The 21254-nt window shown below is 44.8% G+C and overlaps 1 protein-coding gene across 2 annotated transcripts; it reads right to left on the reverse strand.

Moving 5' to 3' along the window:
* Positions 1-10097: 10097 nt before the first annotated feature.
* Positions 10098-18608, reverse strand: fgfbp3 (fibroblast growth factor binding protein 3). 2 transcript variants are annotated; one of them, XM_042009492.1, is made up of 3 exons: positions 18571-18608; positions 13515-13788; positions 10098-11070 (listed from the first exon to the last, which is right to left on the reverse strand). In XM_042009492.1, exons 2-3 carry the CDS (start codon positions 13781-13783, stop codon positions 10638-10640), a joined length of 702 nt encoding a protein of 233 aa, XP_041865426.1. In that variant the 5' UTR covers positions 13784-13788; positions 18571-18608; the 3' UTR covers positions 10098-10637. The 2 variants fall into 2 exon arrangements, with proteins under 2 accessions (XP_041865426.1, XP_041865425.1); XM_042009491.1 differs by lacking the exon at positions 18571-18608 and adding an exon at positions 18314-18334.
* Positions 18609-21254: the final 2646 nt, after the last annotated feature.

Consider the following 21254-nt stretch of genomic DNA (forward strand, 5'->3'; position numbering starts at 1 on the left):
GGGTGGGTGGGTGCGTGGGTGGACGGATGGGTGGGTGGATGGATGGGTAGATGGATGGGTGGATAGATGGGTAGATGGATGGGTGGATGGGTGGGTGGGTGGATGGATGGGTGGATGGATGGGTGGGTGGATGGATGGATGGGTGGGTGGATGGATGGGTAGATGGATGGGTGGATGGGTGGATAGATGGGTGGGAGGATGGATGGGTGGATGGGTGGGAGGATGGATGGGTGGATGGGTGGATGGATGGGTAGATGGATGGGTGGATGGATGGACGGGTGGATGGTGGATGGACGGACGGATGGATGGGTGGATAGATGGGTGGGTGGGTGGATGGATGGATGGGTGGGTGGCTAGATGGGTGGGTGGATGGATGGATGGGTGGATAGATGGGTGGGTAGATGGATGGGTGGATGGATGGGTGGATAGATGGGTGGGTGGATGGATGGATGGATGGGTGGGTGGATGTATGGATGGGTGGATGGATGGATGGATGGATGGATGGATGGATGGATGGGTGGGTAGATGGGTGGATGAATGGGTGGGTGGATGGATGGATGGGTGGGTGGGTAGATGGGTGGGTAGATGGGTGGATGAATGGGTGGGTGGATGGATGGGTGGATGGATGGGTGGGTGGATGGATGGATGGATGGATGGATGGGTGGGTAGATGGGTGGATGAATGGGTGGGTGGATGGATGGGTGGGTGGATGGATGGATGGATGGGTGGGTGGATGGGTAGATGGGTGGGTAGATGGGTGGATGAATGGGTGGGTGGATAGATGGGTGGGTGGATGGATGGATGGGTGGGTGGATGGATGGGTAGATGGATGGGTGGATAGATGGGTGGGTGGATGGATGGGTAGATGGATGGGTGGATAGATGGGTGGGTGGATGGATGGATGGGTGGGTGGATGGATGGGTAGATGGATGGGTGGATGGATGGATGGATGGATGGGTAGATGGGTGGGTAGATGGGTGGATGAATGGGTGGGTGGATGGATGGGTGGATGGATGGATGGATGGGTGGGTGGATGGGTAGATGGGTGGGTAGATGGGTAGATGGGTGGATGGATGGGTGGGTGGATGGATGGATGGATGGATAATATGTAGTTGTGTGGTGACACTTATTCTGGTGGTTTTTCTATGTTTTATTTTTTTAGTGTATCTCTATGGTTCTATATTGTGTAATTGCTTTAATGTTGTACGTTTAGTGATTTATCTTTTGTAAAGCACTTTGGTCGCCTGCAGGTTGTTAGAGAGGGCTTTAGAAATGAAGTAGTATTGTTCTTAATCTTGTTTTTGTTCTAACACAGTGACATGCACAGCTGGATCAGGCCATAAGTCCAGTTTGACTTGGCCGTACAGCTGGACCTCGGTCCTTGTCCCGGTAAACATGGACAGGAGAGGGGGGCTGAAGTAGACCAAACACTGTCAAGCTGTGGACTCTGCAGCTTCTAACTTCCTCTGGTGGAGATCATGGTCTACAAATGTCAGACCGTCGCGGAGCGATGGTTTGGTCACATGATGCTGGTAAAAGTCAGCTGCTGCTTCACTCCCACTTCCTGGTGGTTTTACAGGTATGATTCACCCTCCAGCCTCATCATCTGGGAGTGTCAGTCCGCTTCCCAGAGCTCTGCTGTACCATTATAGCCATGCTAACATATTTACTCACATTTAAAAGTCCAGTTTTAGATGGACTACAAGGTAACTAGTTTACTTTTCATTTTATCTGGTGATGAAAACATGCTCCTTGTGTCTCATTACATCAGAACATTCCTTCCTCAGCTTCCAGACAGACGCTTCCTCCGCTGACTGCTCTGTGTGATGTGATGCTCTGTAAAGGGGGAAGTATTTAGACTGTGCATGACATGAACTATCCTACCACAGCTGATGATGCAGGATGTCATTTCTTCTGACTCAAGTCTTCATTGAAGCAGAGAAATGCTCCACACCCTGCACTGCTGCCCCTGGGGCCGCACAGAAGAAGTAAATCCAGAGGGCACAAACATATCAACCTTCTACTTGTGTTGTGAGTATTTCTGCATCTGATGACGGGTTGCATGGCTCTCCCGACTGATTGGGCCTGGCGGAGTGAGAAACCAGAGGCCAGACCTGTTAGGCTCATTTAGGAGGGGGTGGTGAGAACGAGGCCAGAAAAACTCATCTGCTTCATGTCTCAGCAGGCTGCGATACAAGAGGCAGCAGCTGCAGGCCAGGTGGCCAATCAGGGAGAAAAAAGCTGATCAAACAACAGGGGGAAACAGCTAAATCCATTCCTGAGGATTCATTTATAAAATCAGATCAGGACGGTCTGAAAGTCCCTTCTGATAGAATAAAAGTTTAATATTAAAGTATGTTGGCCATCCGACTCTTCTCCCTACATTTTATTTAAATAGTTACTCGCTGTAGGTTGTCTTCTTTCACACGCTGTTGGTTTAGTATTTTATTACCAACGTGGTCCAACAGTGACCTCTGCTGGTCAAAACTGCTCCAATAAAATCTGGAAAAGTTTCACATAAGAATAAATTTTATCTTCATGTTGTACAAAATAATGTCACAAACAACATTAAACTTGTCTGGATTCACTAATAAAAAAGAAAAGTAAGATTAAAAGGAAAATGATCTCTTTTCATTCTTTATTTTTCAGTTTAAAGTTAAATACAAGAACAATAAAATTGAAATAAGTAATTAATCCGTTTGTTTATTCAACAGATGCAAATAAAAATAAATGATTCTTATTGTCCTTACTCATTAATTTCAGGACATTCATAGAATATAAACAATTTCTAAATTTGAGGAAGCAACACACTTAAAAGTTGTAAGAGAGTTTCTGGTCACATGGATCTGGAAGATTCTCCAACCAGCAGATTACCTGGTGAGGGTGTCAGGATTGGGTATAAAATCAGCACCCACCACCGGTTTAAACTGCTGGACCAGAGGCTGCGCTAGACTTTTTCATTGTCTGTCATTTTGTCATAAAAATCCCGTTATAATGTATTTTTACCCCTCACTTTCAATTGTAAATGACAATATAGACATTTTAAGTAGTGTTTAATTTTCATTTACTTTTACTTTTTAGTCAGAACAAGCTGAAACTCCAGCGTGCCATCACACATCAAGCAGATGAAGACGTGAAACCAGTCAGTCTGGACCCAGCAGCTAAACATGAACAACGAAATGAAACAGCAGCAGTGAAAATATGCCCAGTTCACCTGAACTGGTCTCACCTTGCTGCTGGGCTGCGTGGGCTTGAATTTGGTGATTTTGCTGCAGAGGCTGTCACGAGGTTCTGGACTTTAGCCTCGACAGACGACGTCTCCCGGCTGCTTCGTTGTTCTGGAGGTTGAATCCATGCTGCGTTTCCATGCTGGAGGCCGGAATCACAAGCGCCACTTCAGCCAGAGTTTCACATCCGGAACATTCCTCCAAGTCAGGAGATCAGAAGTCGGCAAGGCAACGGCTGAACGACGGGTTTCAACAGAAAATATCGGGTCAACGTGACCCCTGGTCTGGTGGATGGGTCTGAATAATGTCCCATCTTCCTTTGGTTCGGTTTGTTTTCACACTGAACTGAACTGAAGCGGACCAAACCACCCGGACAGCATCACGTAGTGACAACAACGGATCGCTAGGGGGAGATATACTCAGTTCTGCCCCAGGAGTTCCCTCAGTTGTTTCTAACCACTGTTTACGCTCATCCTAAAGCAAACGCTGATCCTGCCACCCGTACCACATCTTCTGCTGCTGGTCCAGAAAGCTCTGAATGGTTTAGGACCAACATACATCAGAGACCTCTTGACCCAGTATGAACCTACCAGAACCCTCAGGTCATCTGGATCCAGGTTCTTATCAGTTCCAGAGTCAGAACCAGACATGGAGAAGCTGCATTCAGCTTCTATGCTCCACATGTCTGGAACAAACTCCCAGAAAGCCTCAGATCAGCTGAAACACTCAGTTTATTTAGATCCAGGTTAAAGACCCACCTGTTCTCTGCTGCATGGACTAGTTTTTATTTAGAGTCCAGATCTGGATCTGGTTCTTTAAGCTGGAATCATGTTTTAATCCTGTCTTTCCCCACACTGGAACTTTATTTCTTGCATTTTATCTATTTTATTTTAGCATCTTTGTTCTGTTTTTATTTAATTTATTGCATTTCTAGTATGAAAACTATTGCTGGCCTCCAGACCCTAACTGGCTTCCAGTTGGAGACTGGTTTAGCTCTGAATGCTTTTTATTGTCGTTTTAACTTTCAGCAGAGACCTGGCAACGCTGTGGGACCGAAGGATCCTGGAAAGGCCTTCTCCTGTGCAGAGGTTAGCAGAGGTCATGGACCAGATAATATCTTTCCCTATTAGACCTGGGTAAAATAGTATTTTCTAAAGCAAACTTGGTGAGGTTTGTACCATATGGTGGGGACATTCTCCACGTTAAGATGCTCACTGGAAAACCTCCTGGAGTTACGAACGCCCTCCAGGTGGGGGCAGCAGAGATCTGCTGGGTGGAAGATTGCTGATGATGCAGCTTCAGGACCGGAGTCTTCATCTTTTTAACAACCACACGGCAGTGTTACTTGTTCTTCATGAGACTAACAGAACCACCAGTTAACTCTCAAAACAAATTTCTGCTATTACTTCTCCAGTTTTTCACATTTGCTGTCCAGTAATAAGCTACAGTCCTCCAGAGCTGAGTCCAGATCTCAGAGCTTCACGAAGGAAAATGAACCTGTTGTTTTCCACAAGCTGAACCAGACCAACCTGTTTGTGTCCTCCAAAAGAAGATTAGCTGGAAAAATGGATCTCTGTGGTCTCGCTGGATTCCCTTGGAGATGATTTGTAAGCAGAAGAAAAACAGATAAAAAAATAACATCATCAGGCTGTGAGCAGGAGGCGGTGGAGACTAGCAGTCTGCCAGTTACAATCCTGTAAAACTGGAAAATGATGTCTTTGAATGATTATAGTTGATTCATTTCTGAGGTTGATGCTGACATCCCCGCCCGGCCCGGCCCCCAGGATGAATCTGGTAAATCTGAAAGCAGCACAATATTATAATAAAACTCTAATATTTGAATGAAAATCATATTTTCCAGACCAGGGGTGGCTGCGCTGATGGGGGGCTGCTGGTCCTGGTGGATACCTGGTCGGCTGCTTCTGGGTGATGATGGGGGGTGGCGGTGGAGGCCGGATTTGGGGCTCGCCATCCTCTGGTCCTCCGAGGACGTCTCCCACAGGGCATGGTGGGGGGGAGGGCCTGGGGAGTGAGATTGGATGGTTTGTATGGTGTGTGTGTGTTTATACTGTGTGTGTGTGTGGGGAGGTGTGTGTGTGCTAGAATGAGCAGGAGTGTGAAAGGCCATAGGTGTGTATGGGGGGGGTCTAGTGGGCTGCTGGCTCTGGGGGTGGGGCTGGAGTCGTCTTCGTGGTGGGGTGGCTTGGGTTGGTGCTCCGGGTCTACTGCTGGGGGCCCGGGTCTCTGGCCCTGGTCTGGCTCTGACCTCCGTGGAGGCGTGGTTGTATTTGAACGATCTCACTCATCACTCTTCATCACTAATCACTCCTCTTCCTCATGCTCTGCATGCTGACACAGTTACTGAGTTGTCCAGTGGGTTTTAATACTAAGAGATAATTCTTCTTTTTATTTTTCTGTGAGTTAGTATCTGTCGCTGTTTTGTCTTTTTGATTTGGTTATTATTTAAAAACTCTTAATGACTAACAGCTCTGTTTTTTCTGTGTGTGTGTTTCTGCTGTTGTAAAAGTTGTAGGAAATTTTCTGGTGTGTTCATGTACAGGTGTAACAGTTTGTTGTCTGGTGATGGTGTGGATTGAAGGGTCGTTTCCTTCTGTCTGTGATCTTTTTGTCTCCTTTCTTCTTTCCCTTTTGCTCTTATTGCTATTTTCCATCTTTTTCTGTCCCCTCCGGTCAGGTCCAGCAAGATTACATAGATTCCATGATTCAAAGTAAATAAATAAATAAATAATCAGATTATCAAGAGGAGCCTTACCCATAGGCCTCCCCTTGGCAGAGCAAATTTGTTCAGCACGATACAGCAACCAGATTATCATTTTGCTGCTATGATGCTGGACAGGACATTAAAAAAAATAAATGTAACTAATTTAATAAAGCAACTATAATATTTTAATAAAAGTAACTAATATTGAAAGTAACTAATATAATCAAAGTAACTAATACTTCCCCCACCATCCTTTTTAATGATGGCTGGACAGTTCTGAACCCAGTTCTAGTTCCTGCTTCTCCTGAGATGTTTTCTCTGCTTGATGCCGATGGTCTGACCCTTCTGGACCAGACTAACATCTTCTCCACGGATGTCTTTCCTCATGGGTGTTTAAGAAATGAGAAGCTGCTCGTTGCTCATTACAGGTGCTGCGCTATTAGCTTAGTTAAGTCCAGGTGGACATCAGGGCACATTTACATATGCCATCCCTTTCTCCAGGCTGGGTCTTTCCATGGCCCCCCATCTAAAGGTCTCTAGTTCATTGTGCTTTGAGCAGGTAAAAACTGGTTGGATTTCAGTGTTGGTTCCTCCAGTGTTCCTCATATAAAGTTAAAGTTAATGCTAGCCTGCAAGACATTAGTGGCCACTAGCTGACATGTCTTCTGCTCCATTTCTAACTGGTGACATGTGGAAACACCTGAAAGAAATTCTCTACAGTGTGGCGCTCCCATCCTTCATACCTGCAGATATTCTCCTCCTGTCGCTGGAACTGACTCAGACTGACGCGGGACGACGAGTCGGACTCACTCAGAAAAAAAGAAGAAAAAAAAAGAAAGAAGTTGAGTTTATTACTTAAGGTCACATGATGCAACGCTGTCTGCATGTAATCACTGATTGATTGTTACTATAACTGCAAAGTTTTCACTGTGTTCATAGTGTCATTGTAAGCTAGCTGTGTGTTAGCCTGTTTGCTAAACCTCCTGACACACAGTGCAGACTTCCTCTGGAATCTACCACAGAAATGAACAATACCATTATTTTTCTTCTTTTCACACACACACACACACAACTTTCTGCTCACTGGTTGATCTTTGGCTGCTCCTGATTGGACGTTACCGTCAATCTAAGCTCTCTGATTGGTGGAAAGTCTGACAGGAAGTGGCTTCATCATCATGTCCAGGTCTAAATAGAGGTCTCTTAGCAACATAGTAGTGATGGTGATGTTTTTATGGTGAAATGTGATAAATAATGCTGTTATCATGGATCATTGTGGATTTACCAGATAGAGTCTCTGAATAAAACTACATTTAGTGGCTGGATTGTAAACCTCCTGGACGGGATAGAAATGCTGGAAAACTTCCGTAGATCAGCTAAAGGGTAAAATATCCATCACAGTTTACCCCACAGAGATACACACCACCGCTGCTGGTGGAGGAGATGGAGCTCGGGGAGACCTGATGGAGGTTTAAGGGTTAAAAGATTTCAGACGAAGAAGAAATCTGCGTCCTGGGAAGGTCATGTGACTTTTTCTACATCTTCATGCACTTCAGCATCTGTTTGGCAGCATGCATGGAGGTACACACCCCCGCATGGGAGAAGAGAAATGAAGATGAGAGAGAAGTGGGGGATGAAGAAAGCTGCCAGACCCTCGCTGAGTCCTCGCCGGCAGACAGCCAGCATCCAACATGGGGGGTCTTAGTGTTCCAGTCTATGGAGGGTCTGACCCACGCCGCCCCCTCCTGTGAGGATGAGTGTTGTAGACCACTGGTTCCCAACCTATTTTCCTTGGACCCTCTTCGTATACTGAAAAGCTGTGGGCCCCCTGCCCCACCCCGGGCTGAAACATGCTGCTTTTATGCTTCAAAGTGAGATTCTCACCATAAACACTGTATTCTGGCTGAGTCCTTCCATCAAGCCAAAGTTAAACTAACATACAGCCTTACTCTTTTTTTCTTAAAGTAGGGACGACATGTGGACATTAGTCACAAAGGCTCTGAATTTTCAAAGCTTTAGGGACCCCCTGTGCTCTTTAGGGGAGCCCTTGGGGGCCCCGGACCCCAGGTTGGGAACCACAGTCATAGAGGACAATCAGGCTGCTGTGGAGATGTGAAGTGGTGATTATGATGTGATCAGTATGTAATAACAGGTGCTAGAACATTGATTGCTTTTCTTCTGCTGATGCTACAAAATGACCTTTTAGATTTTCTGTTTAATACAAATATGTTTACTTTGTGTTAAGAGATGATCAGTCCTGAAGCCTGACCTTCCTCAGACTATTCACTCTACGTATTTTAGTTCTACACTTCAACGCACTTGCACCATGAGACAAATGAAAGGAAGAAATTGAGGAGAGAAAAGGGCTTTGATTGGTATGCAGATGATGTGAAGAGCATGCTGCGGGCCTCTGCAGGCGCAGGGAATGCTGGAGAGTGGAAAAGCCTCCAGTAATGAAACCCAAAGCATTTATTCAAATCATTTCTAAGGGTTCATGTTGTAGGACAAGATATTTATAAAAAGAAACTGCTGGTCTTTATGAGTTCAACAAGTTCCACACAGCCAGGATAAAACCTGAAGCTATGATTACAATTCTGCTGTCTTTAATAGTTCAGCCTGTGACCCCTCACAGAGAACAATGAAGGCATTTCACACCAATATACACACAAAATATACCTAACGCCACTTAGAGAATTAATACTGAGATACTTCTTAAAAACTTGAGAGAGTTGGAATCAGTAAAGCACAAAGCTTCCTTAGTGGTTTATTTAAAGAAAACGAAACTCAGTGTGTGCATGCACACGTGTACAGGGTCCCACCCTCCTTCAGCCAATGGCAGGCCACCTTGTGCATCCTGGGAAATCACCATAGAGCCGATGCACACGCATTGCAGCTTTTGGGTTGTTGTCATGGTAACCAGAGATCGGTCTAGAATCCCGGTGCTTGTTTGGATTTGTTCCCCAGCAGCTTTATTGTGACCCCATCAGAGGATCCTCTTTGTCATGTGATTACAGCGTCCAATAAAAATCCATCAAAAGTCTTATTTCTGGAGTCTATCTCAGCAGGAAAAGAGGCGGGTATACCTCGGTTACGGTGTAAATAATAGGTTATGAAGGGTTATTGTGTTGGGCTGCAGTGACCTGAAGAAGCCTCTGACTGAAGTCCCTGTGGAGGGTGGTCCCAGCTCAGAGCCAGTCCCTACCAGTGATAGAGTTGTTGACCCTCCATATTCTGACTGCAGGCTGAATTTCCTAAAAAATATAGTCAGGTTAGACCTTTAGTTTGTAGAAAAGCTTCAGGAAAAGGAACAACAGGAGGGGGATGTGTTTGTTGTTGAGGCTATTAGTGTCATTTTTATTGTCATTTTTTTTTATTATTATTATGTTGCGTCTGTCACCCGCTGCACTAATTATTCTATCATGCATGCAAAAGCGTGTCATCGCCTGGCTGGGATTGGTTGCAGTCTGTCACACGTTCCTCACCTGCTCACTGGTTGGCTGCCCTCTGGACCAATCGCTGCTGCCGCTGCTTCCATGCGGCGTCCCTCCAGTCAGAGGCGGCGGTGTTCTGGCGACGGCCCTCGGCTTTGTGTCTGACCTCCTACGTCTTGCGTTGTGCCTTTAAGGCTTTGTTTCTTTGCTTTTTGGTGTTTGTATGCTCCTAATAATTGTATTGTATTATTGGAGACTGAACCAGTTACGTATTCTTCGTTAGTGGTGCTGCTTCCTGTTGTGTTTTGTTAATCAGGTTTTTATTTTATTTTGAACCTTACACCAGCTGTTTCTACTTATGTAGTTTGTTCTGTTCTATTTGTTTCAGCACCACCCGCCCACCCCTCCATAGAACAATAAATTCCCTGTTACTGGGCGTCTTTCTTTTTACGTCCTCCTTCCCTGGCTGAGCCGGCTCGTAACTATTATTATTGCTGTTTATTTATTCTTCTCTCTGATTTAAAAGTTGTTTAAATCCATAGTTTCCTGTCTTCTTACACTTCACGATTAAAAATAAATAAATAAATTTCCGGCAACTAGCAAAAAGTGCTGAGAGCACCAAGACGACATTTATCTGCCTCCATCTGGATCCATGTTAACCATCTACAGAACAATGAGCTCAGACTCATTACGAAGTTCTAATAAAACAAACAATCAATGTGTATTTTCAGGGATTTATTAATCATTGCTAACATTTAAAATTTGCATGAATGCTACAAAACAAATATTAACAAATGATATCTATCAGCTGATTGTTTTTATACAAAAATTACTCAAACTTTTAGTCTCACATCACAAAGAACACTCTCAAGAAAGACGTGATTAGTCTCACCGATTTCCACCAAAACGTTAATTTTTATTAATGAGAAACCTCCCGCAGCTCAGCTCCAGTTTCAGGTGATTTACCAGCAGGTAAAAACCACCCAACAGATTTTAGCTTTCACTTGGTTAGCTGTTAAACAGTTTTAATTAGTTTTCCACAAAAAGGTTTAAGTCAGAGGGTGAAACTCGCGTCTAGAAAAGGTTCATAGTGAATGGTGTTAGTCCATGAGGGGCTTATTTCTAGTGTCTAGCAGGGAAATGTGGCAGATTTCATTAGAAATGATCTTCCGCTGCTTATTAGCAGATAAAAGTATTTTCTTGATTGTGAATTCACGCCAACAAGAAACAAAACTTCTTCACTTTTCTCTGATTTTCTCTTTAACCCTCAAAAAACTTGAGGAAGAAGGAGCAGACGGAGTGCCACCCCTCGCTGCAGTAGCTCTGCACCGGCTCCATGTCGTTCACCAGACCTTCATCATCATCCAAGCCAGTCCTCTCCTCCCTCTTCTTCTTCTCCTCCTCATCCTCCTCTTCTCGCTCCTTCTTCTTTCTCTTGTCTACCTTCGCCCCGTCTGAGCTCTTCCCGCCAGCTGCTTTCTTCTTCCCGCCGTCCTCCTCTCCGCTGCGCTGGGCCAGCTTCATGTGGGCCTCGCTAGGCGCCTTTTTACAGGTTTTAGCCTTCAGGACTTTTTCTCCCTCGCAGGCGTTGTCCCGTTTCTTCAGCTTTCCCACCAGCTGCTTCCAATACTGGCTGGACTTCACCCCGTACGACTGGCAGAGGTCCGGCTTACCAGCGTAGCGACACCAGTACCTGAACATGAAAAACATAACGACGTGACTTTTACACCGTCTAGTAAACAAAGATGAAGACGTGAGGCCATGTCTGAGTTCAGCTCCAGATTCCTTAAATCTGACGTCACAGATCTTTCTACATTATCCAGAAAAGATTTAAGTTCCTGATATCTGGAAGCATCCGCTGCTTCAGACCAGTCTAGAACTTCCTGGTGTGGATGGGGGAAGCAGGTGGGATTAGGACCCTTCATGATGACCGCTGCTTTATTTCTGCTGCTGCAGATATTACTTTAGCTGTGTTTAATAGCCTCATTGCTATGGCAACCAGCTGTTTCACTGTGGTGGCCTAGTGGTTAAAGTGGTAGGCTTGGAGTCACAAGACCCAGGTTCAAGCCCTGGCTTGACTACTGTACCACGGAGTGCCCCAGAGCAAGACCCCTGACCCACAATTTCTCTTATGACCTTAAAACTCTGAGTTTCTGACTCGTCTGTTATCCTCATTTCTGGATCATTGCCGTCCAGCAGCGTCCTGAGGTTGAGAAACCACTTCTGCTTCTAGAATGCTGCAGACGAATTTCGCTTTACGCACCGCGACATGCTAGAAACATGCTAGCGACACACTAGTGACACACTAGCGACACTCTTGTGACATGCTAGCGAGCACATCGGCCATTCTGAATGTGCACCGTGGTTGATTCAGCAAAGAAACGTATCAAGACATTATTGCAGGAAGAGAGAGAGAGAAAAAAGAAAGGGACAGACAGACGAGTCAAGATGAGACTGACTTTTGCTGGCTGGACAGATCTCAGGGGACAGGTAGGATGAAGACGATGCTGGATAAACTGTCGACAGGGGCCTTACTGAGAAAATGTGCTAAAGTTGTGTAGCACGTCTTTAAGGGAGGAATTTTCCAGCTGGAATGAACACAGTTTTATTTATCAGAGCTGTGCAACAAATTGAAGTTTAATTTTGAAATTGGCTTCAAACGATCACAAAAATAGTAATATTGACAAAAACCAATTATCATTTAAATAATTTTTCTTTGTCACACACCTAAAGATAGAACAATCAATAAAAACTCTGTCATTTGCAGACAGAGCAGGATGGAGTTTCAGTTTCACCGAAACGCCTCTATCCCAACATCAAGCTTGTTTGTTGAGGCTGCAGTTTCTGCACGCAGCAAACTACATGTTCATATTTTAATCTGATGGATCCACAGCTATCCCGTCATTATAAGGTTCAAATGTTCAATTGTTCGACAGCCCATATATATGTATATAGACATATATAATAAAGAATACAAAAACCATAAAATCAGGGGTGGTTCTGGCTGGGTTTACACCCTGGGCGAATGTTGGCATAAAGAGTTAAAAAGAAAACCTGGTGTCATTGTTGACCCAAAATAATCATGATTAGGATTTTCTTCCACAATCAAGCAGCTTTGTAATAAATCAAAGTATTCTTCCAGGAACACAGTCTGTGTTTTTCATCAGAAAGATCGCTCGGACGTCCTGATGGACGAAGCTAAAACATTAGCTCAAGTTAAAGTTAATCTGTTGTTGCTTAGCAACCACAATCTAGACAGTTTTCATCTCCCCATGATCTTTATTTTGTCTCCAATATCCGGTAGGCTAACAGAGATGGGTCTGAAAGTGACTTCCAGAAGAAACCCTGAAGGAACCTCCATCAGTTTTAGGATCCAATCTATTACAAACAACTGGAAACACAAATGTTCACCACACTCTAGTCCATCATCGGCTGATTGGGAGCTGGGAGTGGAAGGGGAGTAGGAGCCTAGTGGTTACAGAGGTGGGCTTGGATCTGGAGAACCTGGGTTCTGTGAGCCTGTGAGCCCCTGACTAAGGCTCTCAACCCCCCAACTGTTCCTTAGGCGCTGGAATCTGGCAGCCCACTGCTCCCAGCAACTATATATATATATGTATATATATATATATATATATATATGTATGTGTGTGTGTGTTAATGTATATATAAAATATAATACCTTAAAATATATATATATTTTTTTTTTTAATGTGATGAAAAGTTGAACAAAGGGGAGTTAAACAGTAACTAACCTGCAGTTATAGAGTTACACTCTGGGTCATTATAGTAAAAGAAGAATAAATAGTGGAATCTTTGTCTCTCTGGAGAGAAATACACCCCCACATGTTTCACCTGGGTCATGAGACAGGACTGAGAGGACCTACTGATGCAGTGGTATTTCCCTAAATAGACTCCAGTTTCCCGCATTCCTGAACTGAAATAAGCTGTATAGAAGATGGATGGATGGAGTTTTCTTCATTCCAGACAGTACAAACAGGAAACAGCAGTTGGGTTTCCAATTAAATCACTTTCACTTTAGAAAATCTGCTAATTAAAAATCAAACACATGCAAATTTATCCAATGAAACAATATTTCCACCTCTGCTCAGTTATTAAAGAGGCAAAGTGTTCCCTCACCTCTCCTCGTCATCTTTGGCTTTGGTGCTGCAGTTCACCAGCAGGCTCACCAAGCCTTCACCAGACGTTTGCCAGGTGCAGCTATGGCCCTGCTTGGTGGTCAGCTCTCCAGAACTGAGCACCGAGCGGTTTCTGGGTCTCTTGGCCGGCTGGGGGGAAGGCGAAGGTTGGCGGGGTTTTTCACGTTTCTCCTGGCCGGCCTGGCGCTTGGCTTCAGAGAGCAATATGAGGCAGAGGAGGAGGAAGACGCTGCACGGCACAGCCCGCATGGTTGCTGCAGAAGAAAAGAAGAACAAACCAGTCTCATTCAACATTTATGCGGATGATATCCAGTTTTCCTTGACAGACTCCTGAGTTAAAAAATGTACACTGCTGCTTCTCATCCACCCACCCACCCATCCACCCATCAGTCCGTCTGTCCATCCATCCATCCATCCATCCATCCATCCATCCACCCAACCATCCATCCATCCATCCATCCACCCATCCGTCCATCCGTCAATCTATCCGTCCATCAGCCCGCCCGTCCGTCCGTCCGTCCATCCATTCATCCATCCATCCACCCATCCATCCACCCACCCACCCATCCATCCATTCATCCACCCGCCTGCCCGTCCATCCGTCCATCCATCCACCCACCCATCCATCCATCCATCCATTCCTCTCCCCAGTGACTGTCCAGGTCCCCCGGGGGGATCCTGAGGTTTTTCCAGGTCAAAAGAGAATTCCTCCAGTGAGTCCTTGTTCTGCTCCAGGTTCTTCTCCCAAAAGGACCTGTCCAGAAAACCTGCAAGGGGGTCACGGTTCTTCAGCGTGACGGCTTCCTTCATTGCTAATGTCCATGAGTGGATCCTCTGGTTGCCGCCATGACAAGCTCCAATGACCTTCTGGCCACAGCTGCTGGAAATCAGATCCTCTATGGAGGCTCAGAACATGATACATTTGGATTCCAACCTCCCCCTGAACATGTGAAAAACTCCAAGAGGTGTTTGCTGTCATAGGGTTCTCCACCAGATGTCCCAGCTGAGTTAACAAAAAGTTCCTTTTTGTAAGTCAGGAAATGAAGCTCCTTCCTTTTACTTTGACATGGTTCAGCTACTTCCTGTAGACTTCCAAGGGTCGTGTAATGTTGCTGTGGAGTGTCCTACAGGTTATTTCTTAAGTTTTCCAGATGTCCCCTGCTGTCTGCTGTCCAGTGGAGGATGATACACCAGGTGTATGACAACGTATAAGATCCCTCGCCCCTGTTGGTGGTCCTTGGGGCCCGCCTCCATTTCTCTATGGCCTCCCTGATCCATCTGTGGTATTTATTGTTTTCTGAGCAGATGATTTGGGCCTTCTCCCAATCCATGTTGAGGTTCTGTCTTTACCGGTCAAATATGGCTGATGCTAGATTTTGTGTCCTATTATGGTTTCCTTTTTGTATATTTCCAAACTTATTAACGTTTCTCCAATATAAGTTTTATTGCATGACAAGCAGGATAATTCATATAGGACCACCAACAGGGATGAGAGATCTTACACCTGAGATGCCATCCTCCGCCCATCCATCTGGGAGAGAACCTAAAGGACCCTCCACATCACACCATGTGACCCTTCTGAGGAAGGCTACAGGAAGCAGCAGAAACACGTCGACCTTCATTTCCTAACTGTAAGTAAGTAAAATGTCCTGATTTCAGTTCTGGACTTGAGCACCATGACAAGCTCTGAATGAGCAGGCTGTGATCTTCAGGTTTGCTGTAGACTGTTTCAGCTCACATGAAGAGGAGTGGTTCACGGTTTATGGTCCTTGGTTTACTCATGTTGTTTCATGTTCCGAGTTTTTCTCATGCTTTTGGTTTATGTTTTTGGTGTTTAGGGTCATGTTTAGTACTGTGTTTTTTGGTTCCTGCTCATTAGTTCACCTGGTCTGATTAGCTCATTCCCCTCACCTGTGTCGTTGGTCTGTTGTCTGTGGTCACCGTTGGTATTCTGTTTGTTGCTGATACATTACGTTTAGTTTACACTTTTCCATGTTTCATAGTCAGTTGTAAGTTAGTGGGGTATTAAAACCTTCGACCTGCGCCAGTCTGCCTCATCTGCCTGTAGTTGGGTCCTCACGTCCACAGCACCGAGACAGGGAAGGTAAACTGTTTGCCTTCATGCTTCAGCTGTGCTTTTGTACACGTCCAACGGCACCACAACAGGCCTCACTTTTCCAGCCTTTCGTTGCTCCTGTTCCAACTTTTTCCAGACGTGTTGCTGCATCAGATTTTCTATCAGCTCATATTTTCATCACATGGTGAAACGTCTGTTTCATTTTTTATAAAATGAATAAAATATGATGAGATTCTGTTTTAAGTTAGAAATCTGGATGTGAAAATCGAAACATCACTGACAGCTGGACTGAAAAAAAGGCTCTTGCTCGAAGGGGAACCAGAACTGAAAGGACTCCGTGGAGGCAGCAGCCACTTCCAGCCCTAAAACACACAGTTTAATGCTGTTATTTACGTTGAGTGAATTAATTCAGCTCTGCTAAGCTTTAACTAGCTCAGACTGGATATTTTTCCTGTCTTCTTCCTCAGCATCCCCAAGGATGAGAGCAGCAAAGAAGGACTTGACACACGAGTGTTAAATGTTAAAAGAATGAACAATGGGCCCAGTGTGAGGACGTGAGTCTCTGTCAGCAGCTTATTGAAAAGCAGCCATGCAGCAGAAACACTCCCCCAAGTGGAGTCCAGACCGGACACGATGCTATCTGAACACTGCAGGACAGGATTTTAGATCTGGGTCTGTTGGGTTGACAGCTGGGGCATGTCTCTTTATTAAGAAAAAACAGGCTGCTTCTCTCTGTGGGATGGATTTGATTTGATAATAAATTATAAACCTAAACAACAACAAAAAATATATGTTTAGCTGAAGAGGAACATCTAAGATTTAAAAAATAAAAATGGTTTAAATGAAACATTATGAGCACATGAAGTGATCTCAGAGGTTTCCAAACAAAGAAAACTGATGGTAAACTGTCAGCCTTGTTAATACTTCAGTGGATCAACCATGAAAGCTACTTCCAGCCTTAAGGCTCGAGCACCAGCTGTGCTCGGTGCACGATCAAAAGTCTGCATTACTGATCAGAACCCACAACCCAGCCATGCATCTCTGCACACATCTAGAAAATGAAATATGGATCAACAGGCGTAAAAAATAAGCAGGAACAGACGAGTTTCAGGAGAGTTAAAGTCTATCGGAGGCCAGAGTCTGACAAGCTGCAGTTAGCAACGCTAGCTAACCGCTAGCTAGGTTTCTGCCTGGCTGTGCAGGTGAAAAGAAACCAAACCTGGTCTGGTCTTCGTTTTAGACCACATAAAGCCTGGTACACACATAAGGATTTTTTTTATCTTATGAGATTTTTTATCTGGTCGAGACCTCACACGTGAAGATAAAAAAATCAGGCAAAAACCAAAGAAGAAAACCATAGCTACAACCGGCAAAAACCAAAGAAGAAGAACCATAGCAACAACCGGCAAAAAACAAAGAAGAAGAACCATAGCAACAACCGGCTAAAAACCAAAGAAGAAGAACCATAGCAACAACCGGCAAAAAACAAAGAAGAAGAACCATAGCAACAACCGGCTAAAACCAAAGAAGAAGAACCATAGCAACAACCGGCAAAAAACAAAGAAGAAGAACCATAGCAACAACCGGCAAAAAACAAAGAAGAAGAACCATAGCAACAACCGGCAAAAAACAAAGAAGAAGAACCATAGCAACAACCGGCTAAAACCAAAGAAGAAGAACCATAGCAACAACCGGCAAAAAACAAAGAAGAAGAACCATAGCAACAACCGGCAAAAAACAAAGAAGAAGAACCATAGCAACAACCGGCAAAAAACAAAGAAGAAGAACCATAGCAACAACCAGCTAAAACCAAAGAAGAAGAATCATAGCAACAACCGGCAAAAAACAAAGAGTGTAAGGCGAGTATGACGGCGAGTATGACGGCGTGGGTGCAGGACGGCGTGCGTGTAGGACGGAATGCGTGTAGGACGGTGCTGATGACCCAGCAGCTGCTCTCCTCTCCTGTCTGGCCGTTGTGGAAGGTCTTGTGTTTAGCGTGGAGCATAACAAACATCTGATGCCAACACACTCGTTCTACTCGCTGGCAGAGGAGATTCTCACGTCTCTGAGGGCCCTGGGCAAAATTTCACATGGGCCCCTCCAACCGCATGTGTTGCCCTTTTATGATGCTTCATACTTCAAGCAATGACAATATACGTTAATTCATCTTTAAACAAGTTGTTGTCACGGACGTCATTACTTTCTATTTTCATTTAATTAAACGAGAGAAAATGATTTACTGTAGTTCTGGTGACCTGTCCAGGTGTACCTGTCCAGGTGTACCTGGCCATGCCTTTCTCCTGCTAAATGCTGGGTTAGGCTCCAGCTTCCCCGCGAGCCTTCATGAATGAGGCGGTGTAGATAATGACTAATTCTAACACAGAAGATTAAACTTGGAGCTGAAACCTGCGATTTGACCTTGTAGAACTTTATTTAAAGCTAGTAGAGCAGATAAAAAATAATTCATTCAGGAGCATGAGAAAAATGGAGAAAAAAATACAAACACAATAACTTCATTCATAGTACACAATCAGATTTCTGACCTACGAATTCTACAGTTTGTCCTTCTTAGCTGTAATAAAGGAGCGGGCTGAGCGGGCAGCAGCAGCCAGAAATGAAACGTCTTCCTCACGGAAACCAGGAGGTCTAACACGCTGCCGTTTGGCTCAGCCAATAAATAAAAACACATTTCACACATTTACCGATGATGGTTCGAAGTTCCTCCCTCTGACTTTACTCTAGCACCTTTTAGAGGGAAAAAACAACTAAATGGTTTAAAGATTTATCCAAAAAAAAGATCTTTAACCCCTGATGGCCAAGGACGAAGACAGCATGAAACCAAAGATAATCGTCTCTAAGCAGCTGCCTCATCAATGAGTCCCGACTGCAGAAGAATCTGATGTGGAAAAGTGAGTTTGGAGGTTGTTGTTTGGTGTGAGCAGCGGCCCGGTGTTCTTACCATGTGAGGCTCCTCGGTTCAGTCGATGTGAGAATGTGGGGCCACAAACACTCAGATAAAAGAGCGAAGACGAGGCTGAAGGAGGAGGAAGAGGAGGGGGAACCCAGGACCCAGGACCCCGCCCACAACCCCCCCGCATGTGTAAGAAAAGGACAATGGACACGCTTACCAAAGCTCCCGTTTCAGAGCCAAGACCAGAACCGAGACCAGAGCCGACACCAGAGCCAAAGCCAGAATCGAGACTAGAACCAAGACCAGAACCGGTGCCAGAACCGATGTCAGAGCCAAGGCCAGAGCCGAGACCAGAACTGAGGGCAGAGCCGAGACCAGAACCGAGACCAGAACCGAGACCAGAACCTAGGCCAGAGCCGAGACCAGAGCCGAGGCCAGAACCAAGCCCAGAACCGGTGCCAGAACCGATGCCAGAGCCGAGGACAAAACCGAGGCCAAAGCCGAGACCAGAGCCAAGACCAGAACCGAGGGCAGAGCTGAGACCAGAGCCGAGACCAGAACCGATAAAAGAGCCAGAGCCATAACCGAGACCAGTACCAAGACCAGAGCCAAGGCCAGAACAGAGACCAGACCCAAAGCCTTGGCCAATGCCGAGGCCAGAACCAAGGCCAGAGACAGAGCCGAGACCAGAGACAGAGCCGAGACCAGAACCAAGACCAGAGACAAGGCAAGAACCGAGACCAGAGCCAAGACCAGAACATGTGCCAGAACCGATACCAGAGCCAAGGCCAGAGCCGAGACCAGGACTGAGACCAGAGCCGAGACCAGAGCCGAGACAAGAAACATAACCGAGACCAGAGCCGAGACCAGAACCAAGACCAGAGCATAGACCGTAGCCGAGGCATAAGCTACAGAATGGTTTATACTGGGATTAAAAGCTGCTACAGACTGGTTTATACTGGCATTAAAAGCTGCTACAGACTGGTTTATACTGGGATTAAAAGCTGCTACAGACTGGTTTATACTGGGATTTAAAGCTGTTACAGACTGGTTTATTCTGGGATTAAAAGCTGCTACAGACTGGTTTATACTGGGATTAAAAGCTGCTACAGACTGGTTTATACTGGGATTAAAAGCTGCTACAGACTGGTTTATACTGGGATTAAAAGCTGCTACAGACTGGTTTATACTGGGATTAAAAGCTGCTACACACTGGTTTATACTGGGATTAAAAGCCGCTACAGACTGGTTTATACTGGGATTAAAAGCCGCTACACACTGGTTTATACTGGGATTAAAAGCCGCTACAGACTGGTTTATACTGGGATTAAAAGCTGCTACAGACTGGTTTATACTGGGATTAAAAGCTGCTACACACTGGTTTATACTGGGATTAAAAGCTGCTACAGACTGGTTTATACTGGGATTAAAAGCTGCTACAGATTGGTTTATATTGGGATTGAAATCTGCTACAGACTGGTTTATACTGGGATTAAAAGCTGTTACAGACTGGTTTATATTGGGATTGAAATCTGCTACAGACTGGTTTATACTGGAATTAAAAGCTGCTACAGACTGGTTTACACTGCGATTAAAAGCCGTTAAAGACTGGTTTATACTGGGATTAAAAGGTGCTACAGACTGGTTTAACCTGGGATTAAAACTGGTTTATACTGGAATTAAAAGCTGCTACAGACTGGTTTACACTGCGATTAAAAGCCGTTAAAGACTGGTTTAACCTGGGATTAAAAGGTGCTACAGACTGGTTTAACCTGGGATTAAAAGCTGCTACAGACTGGTTTATACTGTGATTTAAAGCTGTTACAGACTGGTTTATTCTGGGATTAAAAGCTGCTACACACTGGTTTACACTGGGATTAAAAGCTGCTACAGACTGGTTTATACTGGGATTTAAAGCTGTTACAGACTGCTTTATTCTGGGATTAAAAGCTGCTACAGACTGGTTTATACTGTGATTTAAAGCTGTTACAGACTGGTTTATTCTGGGATTAAAAGCTGCTACACACTGGTTTACACTGGGATTAAAAGCTGCTACAGACTGGTTTATACTGGGATTTAAAGCTGTTACAGACTGCTTTATTCTGGGATTAAAAGCTGCTACAGACTGGTTTATACTGGGATTAAAAGCTGCTACAGACTGGTTTATACTGGGATTAAAAGCTGCTACAGACTGGTTTATACTGGGATTAAAAGCTGCTACAGACTGGTTTATACTGGGATTAAAAGCTGCTACACACTGGTTTATACTGGGATTAAAAGCCGCTACAGACTGGTTTATACTGGGATTAAAAGCCGCTACACACTGGTTTATACTGGGATTAAAAGCTGCTACAGACTGGTTTATACTGGGATTAAAAGCTGCTACAGACTGGTTTATACTGGGATTAAAAGCTGCTACAGACTGGTTTATACTGGGATTAAAAGCTGCTACAGACTGGTTTATACTGGGATTAAAAGCTGCTACAGACTGGTTTATACTGGGATTAAAAGCTGCTACAGACTGGTTTATACTGGGATTAAAAGCTGCTACACACTGGTTTATACTGGGATTAAAAGCCGCTACAGACTGGTTTATACTGGGATTAAAAGCCGCTACACACTGGTTTATACTGGGATTAAAAGCTGCTACAGACTGGTTTATACTGGGATTAAAAGCTGCTACAGACTGGTTTATACTGGGATTAAAAGCTGCTACACACTGGTTTATACTG

Source organism: Melanotaenia boesemani, chromosome 16 (genome assembly GCF_017639745.1).
Source record: "Melanotaenia boesemani isolate fMelBoe1 chromosome 16, fMelBoe1.pri, whole genome shotgun sequence".
Lineage (NCBI taxonomy): Eukaryota > Metazoa > Chordata > Actinopteri > Atheriniformes > Melanotaeniidae > Melanotaenia > Melanotaenia boesemani.